Here is a 6,748-nt window from a genome sequence, read left to right as displayed (position 1 = left end):
ACTTTATTACTCCTTTGTGCTGATTGGATATGGATAATTGTGTTTTCAAATTCTATTTCTCTTTGCTATTTTAGGTGAAAGCTGAGAGAAGATAGTCGTAAAATAGCTCCCTTGCCTTTTATAAACGGCAGAAGAAAAGTTAGTTCGGAGGGCGTGAGTGATGGACGATTCTATTATAGGAGAGAGAGTTGAGAATGTATATGAGAGAGGTGAAGGGAATTAAAAGAGGGAAGGAGGAATTTAGGCTGGGTAGGACCTTAGGAGAGTGGTAGCTTCTCTAATGCTACCTTGTTCTCTACTTTTTCTGTGTTTCATTCTTCAATTAATACACTCAGAGAGACTGGAATGGTATCACCCTAATGCCTTCCATAGTTCCACCTCCTCTGTTCTTTCTTCATGCTCACTTCAACTCTCTCCTCTATACTTCTGCTCTTTACATTTTCTGTCTTAATGCAATAATGAACCTTGTAGCCATTACTGGACAACAATTATTGACCAAAATTAAAAGGCATAGATTGATTTCAACGGTTCAACCAATTATTGTGCAATGGAATAAATTTTAAATTACTGAATTTGTAATCCTTAGATTTTAATTGAGCAGTACTTTATAAAGAGGAAATCGATAAATATCATGTATTGGTTTCCTTATAAATGCAGTTGCATGTTTTGGCATTGATACTTCTATCTCCTTCGTTTTCTCCTGATCTGTTGATTCAGCTATCAATGTTTAAGAAGAATTATGACCATCTTCCAAAAGATATATACTTTGGCAATTACAAAGATTCTGTACGTGGGATTCCAAACTACTTTCTGACTTACGAAAATGGTAAATCAGCTGCCTGTATACAAGATCATCTTCGTCCAAATGGTGCACACAGATGGGATAATTACATGAAATCCCCAAAGTATGTTATGTTGATTCTTTATATTTATGTCTCCCCTTGATGTTTTTTCACTTATGAGTTCCATGATGTTCTCCTGAATTATGCTAGTGAGATCAAGTTGGAGGAGGCAGCTGTTTTGCATTACACATTCTAAATTCTCATACCTCACTTTCAGACGTGATCGCTGTGGTTGCCCTACCAAAGAAGATGTAAAAAGATGCTTCATGTTGGAATTTGACAGATCTGTGAGTTCATGAACTCTGTTTCCACCTTATTATTTTACTTTCTTTTCTGTCCACTTAGCCATTTGGTTGAATATTGGGGAAAAAATGGATTTGTCTTACCCGTGCAGTATTTAATTAGATTACTATAGTTTGAACTTAAGGTTGACCAATCGTCACAGATTCTAGTTTCTAAAAAATAGGGAAAAAGGGTTTGGGCGTGGTGGGGACTGCTTTCCCAACTCATGAGTATTCATTATAGTGTTCATTATTTCCTCTGTAGAAAGTGCAATTACTCTCTGCTGCTACAAGGACAATAACACAGCCATGGCTGCTTCAGTTTCAACCATAGGAACTGTCAAAGGAACTCCAGTATGATACTTTTACCTTACTTTGTTTCTTTTAATTAATTCTATTCACTCAATTTATCACTTCTAGTTTCAAACTATGTATAAGATTCGGATAGTAATTGGATTGGATGCAGTGTGAATTAGTAATCAGTTATAGATACCAAATTAGATAATAATGATCATGCGGACTATGGATACATACATATCATTAATTTGTGAGTTATCAATATATTTAGATGTGGTTCATGATTTCTTGTATAGTTAAAAAAACTGGATTAGAGTTTTGAATAGAGTAGTAACTCTTAAATAATAAGAGAATAATGTAATTTTACATTGCAGGTGAGTTTGAATGGTTCTAGAGCTGTGGCTTCATCAGTTCCCAATTCATCAGCTTTCTTCGGAAGCAGCTTGAAGAAGGTTACATCAAGAATCCACAGCAGTAGCAAGGTTTCCTCCGGAAGCTTCAACATTGTAGCGATCGATGAGGACAAGCAGATAGATAAGGACAGATGGAAAGGGTTGGCCTATGATATCTCAGGTGACCAGCAAGACATCACAAGAGGGAAGGGTATTTTATAGTTTTTAGAGGATGTAGATAATGTAATAGTTGTTGGAATTGTAATGCATGTAATACAAATTCATGGGTAGTTGTTATCACTTTGATTTTTTATTAGAGCTTGTCATGTGATCAACCACTATATTTGGTGTACAAGTTTATGAAGGTTTTATATTGTTAATAGTAATTAAAATTGTTATGGAGGTTTTATATTATCTAAATTTTACATTATTTATGAATTTTGTTAGATTTTATTATGAAGATTGAAAAAAACAATTGAACTTGAACAAACTTATAGCCACGCTTTAAAAGGGTAGCTATTTCTGTACAGCAGCCACTTTTCGCCGCGCTTTAAAACGTAGCTATATCTCTAGCTATTGACACGCTTTAAAAGCGTAGCCATATCTCTAGCTACTGGCACACTTTAAAAGCGTAGCCATATCTCACGACTTTGCTACACTTTAAAAGCGTAGCCGTATCTCTAGTTATTGGCACCCTTTAAAAGCGTAACCATATCTCTCCCTATTATCACGCTTTAAAAGCGTAGCCATATCTAGCTACTGGCACGATTTAAAAGCGTAGCCATATCCTCTTGCATACGGCCACGTTTAAAAGCGTGGCAATAGATAAAAGCGTGGCCATAGGTCACTAAAAGCGTGGCGATAGAGCAACCGGCACGCTAGCAGTTGTGACCCTTTCAAAAGAGTGTCGGTTGCTCAAAAAGCGTGGCGAAAAGCTATCGCTAAACTTTTTTCCACTTTTCGCCACGCTTTAAAAGCGTAGCAAAATCCTGGTTTTCTTATAGTGTGCAAGTTTTACTTATGAATATATGAATAACACATTTTGAGAAAAAATTATCCACGAAATATATATAAATATATATATATATATATATATATATATATATATATATATATATATATATATATATATAGAGGGAGTGGATCCTCTCCAGTGAATAAAAAACTGGATGGTGTGCAGTGTTTAATCCAACCATTCACCACATTCTCTCTCTTATTTATTTCTGGTCCCACTATTAAAATCAAAGGTGAGAGATTGCACTGTATTTTGTCAAGTGTTGAAAAAACTGGAGAGGATCTATTTCCATATATAGAGGAATGTTTTTATTAATCCGCCTTTTTTTTTTCAAAATTCAACATGTGCGACGACATCACCCTTGTAGCTGTTGGGAATAAGGAGTATGACCACAATCTAATCAATCATGTATCAAATAATTTGTTATTGTTATTATATTAAAATATTAATATAATAAAGTTCTTGATTAAATTTAGAGATTTATCATTGTGATAGTGATCATAATATTGAGAGATAAATCTTTTATAATTTAATCTAAATTGTTCTTGGTCATAGAATTATTAAAAAGGACATTAATAATCCGGAAAGATCAATATATATAATAGTCTTCATTGGATGAAGATTAATAGATCTGATTTGTTAAATTATATATGTAGATAGTGCATATAGAGATATGCCATTGAACTGACTCACTCTGAGAATTCCTAATGGTTATAATTACCGCATATTTGTCAATAGGATATTCTCAAGATGAATATAGTAATAGAGTTTCCTTTGACCTGTGACTATCATAGTAATTAACAATGTATTTATTATACTTTGATTCCGGACAGCTAATACCCTAGGGTGCTAGTTGAATGGATATTGGGTATGATTTAAATACTTGTAGAATTAATGATTAGTCAATAAGAAATCCGTCAACTCTCGGTAAAGAGTTTGAGCTCTATGATTATAATGAATGAGATGAATAAAATCTTGGCCAAGGGGATTGAATGAATGAAGAAATGAGTTTCTTAAGTCATTCACAGTTCATTATAATAATGGTAACAAGTTAGAGTTCGACAATTAAACCATACTCTGAGGGTTAACCAAGAGCTGGAAAGATGGAAGGAATTATACTTTGTTTTTCTAAGGTTCTTAGTAAAAATATATTACTTCATACTATCGGGTCGTTGAGGAGTGTTGCTAGTCGCCAACCTTGATTAGTAAATTTAGTATGACTAATTTACTACCCGCTTAGTATTGAACCTATGGGGTCACACACTAATGAGTGTTCTAATCTTTGTTATAGAATTATTTAATTATTATTTTGATTTGATCAAATAAATAATTATATTAATTCAAATGGAATATTATTATATTATTTGCTAGCACCAAGAATATAATAATAGTATGATAATTGAGAATATTAAATGAGATTTGAGAATAATTAGTTATTCTATTTCTAAATTTGAATGAGATCCTAACTGATTCTGTTTTCAAATTGAGTTATGATATGATTCATAAATTTGAAGGATTCAGATTTAGAATTTCAAGATATGATTTAAATTTGAATTGAGATTCAAATTTAAAATCAATAACAAATCTTATACTATATATATGTACGTCAAGAGTATAGGAAAGAGACGATAATAAAACACAAGGGTTTTATTCCTTTACCTCTATGCACATAAATGTATGTGAGCCTAATTCTTGGAGAAGAATTTTATGGTGTGCAAAGAGTTGCAAGAGGTTTCTCAATTTAGATCAGATATCCATTGGTTAAGGAGTTGACAGCAAAGATTGGTCTCGATGTGGATACGCATAGCGCCTTCGTACCATCGAAGGAGAAAGTGATTTTTACTAGCGTACACAGGTATTTAGATCTAATCTATATATTATTATTGGAATAAAGTTTAAGTACAAAAATAGATCTATAGGATTACTTTATTTTCTTCCGTTGCGTGTGTTATGAACACATAGTAATCCTACAGTGGTATTAGAACTTTGGCTTTTTTGTGTTTAAATTTTTATTCCTATATTTCTAAAAGTTTGTGAATTAATAAGATTAATTCAAATATTTTTTTAAGCATATGATATAGTTATTTTCATTGAGATGGTTTTTTAATAAATTAATAGTTAATTTATTTTAATTATTTAATTGTGATTAAATTATCATTTCTTTAATATAAAAGTTATATTTATAATCAAATATTTTGTTTGATTTTATTTATTTATTAAATTTTATTGTGATTTTGATCACAATAAAAGGAATAAGATGCAAAATATCTTTTGTTTGTTTTTTATATATAAGTGTATATATAAAGATCAAATTTGATTTGATAATTTTTAAGGCTAAACATTAGTACATGAAAAATCAAATTTTGATTTGATTATATGTGTTGAACACTATAATTTTAGAAATTATTTTTTCTAATATTCTTGATTATAAAGAGTGGCCTAACAATCAGGAATTTTATTTTCAAGATAATAATCAGTATATACATTTGATGTATTAGGGATTTAATTTTATATTTTTACCTAGACAACTTGGGAGTATAAAATTTAATCCATGAGTACTGATAAAAATTCTCTAACCATGGAGATACATCCTAAAAGTTAGGAAATTGCCAAAAAATAAAATTATCTCTTGTTTATAAGGAGCAATCTGACAACCAGAAGACTTGTACTCAAAGATAGAATTTATTTATGCATATGATGATGTATAAGGAGAATTAATTTTATACTTGAACCTAGATAACCTAGGGGTATAAAATATAATTCAGTTAAATAATTGTCTGACAACCAGATAATTATTTGGGATCATAATTGTATGAGATATAATTTAATCATGTTTATTTGGAATAGGTATAAGTAACAACTTGACAACCAAGGTACTCATTCATGATTCTAAATAATTTTTCCAGAAATATAGATTTCTTAATTTACTTTCGGATTTTAAATTTTTAAATATGTCCACCTTTTGTGTGGCATACTTGAAAGTAATATATTGGCTACAATTTATAATTACTTTTCCAAAGCGTACGATTATTATTGAGATGATAATCCTACTCAAATGATATCCTCCAATAAAATTGGTGACGGAATAGTTAATACTTGTGAAGTATTTGGATTATTGTTTTATTGCAATATAGGTTGTTTTGACAACCATGAGTTCCAATTTCAAAGACATCTACCCACTATTTATTACTAAACATCTTAAGAAGAAGTTGGTGTCCAAAACAAGATAGTACAACTATCAAAAATTTTTGTTTAAACTAGTGGGAGTATTAGGCAATATATTTTGAATTAAACAATTTTAAAAGTTGGAATGTCATTAGACAAATGGCTTTTGCGAGAATTGTTATTGCAAGCATTTTTGGAGATTTATTATGTCACAAACAATTTATAATTGGCCTTAATACGATTAATGTTTGTGATCTTTTAGGAAAAATTCAATATGAGTATTGAGGATGCGAATCAAAATTGCTCTTAAGGGTTGGTTTGACCAATAATAAAGATATTGAGTATTTTTATTATAAGAGTTTAAAGTAAAATCTCTAACATCTAATTGATATTTTATTGAATAGAGAATGAGATTCTCTCAATGTACAAATACTAGTACTCTATGTACTTCATCATGTTTAAGAAACAAGAAATTAGCTGAGGATCACTGTTTGTTAAATATTTAAACTATATTTTAGAAATGTGGTTAAATTAACAAATTTCTTATTAAATCAATTTTTATCTATGTGAGATATAGAAATGGCATAAACCGAAACTAAAAAACATTAGAGTTTGGAGATGTCTTATTATGTGTTAAGAGATTGCACAACAATAGAATTGATATTAAGTTTGATAAATGAGATTTATTGGTTACCCTAAAGAAATAATGAGTATTATTTCCATCACCCTTCTTACGACAAAGTGTTTGTGATAAGA

General features: G+C 30.6%; 1 protein-coding gene across 1 annotated transcript; it reads left to right on the top strand.

Annotated features, from left to right (window-relative positions):
* The first annotated feature begins 1,432 nt into the window (after positions 1 to 1,432).
* Positions 1,433 to 2,034, top strand: LOC107608154 (ribulose bisphosphate carboxylase/oxygenase activase, chloroplastic-like). Its single transcript, XM_088483009.1, has 2 exons — positions 1,433 to 1,477; positions 1,795 to 2,034. The coding sequence occupies exons 1-2, from the start codon at positions 1,433 to 1,435 to the stop codon at positions 2,032 to 2,034; spliced, it is 285 nt and encodes a 94-aa protein (XP_088339135.1).
* The last annotated feature ends 4,714 nt before the right edge of the window (positions 2,035 to 6,748 follow it).

This window comes from Arachis ipaensis, chromosome B4, assembly GCF_059453495.1.
Source record: "Arachis ipaensis isolate K30076 ecotype BB chromosome B4, ASM5945349v1, whole genome shotgun sequence".
Classification (NCBI taxonomy): Eukaryota; Viridiplantae; Streptophyta; class Magnoliopsida; order Fabales; family Fabaceae; genus Arachis; species Arachis ipaensis.
This window is presented reverse-complemented; position numbering and strand designations above follow the sequence as displayed.

Excerpts from the sequence above, each read along its gene's own strand:
- LOC107608154 (XM_088483009.1), top strand. The coding sequence starts at position 1,433 with ATGGCTGCTTCAGTTTCAACCATAGGAACTGTCAAAGGAACTCCA. Across the intron at positions 1,478-1,794 it reads GAACTGTCAAAGGAACTCCA|GTGAGTTTGAATGGTTCTAG; the intron begins GTATGATACTTT and ends TTTACATTGCAG.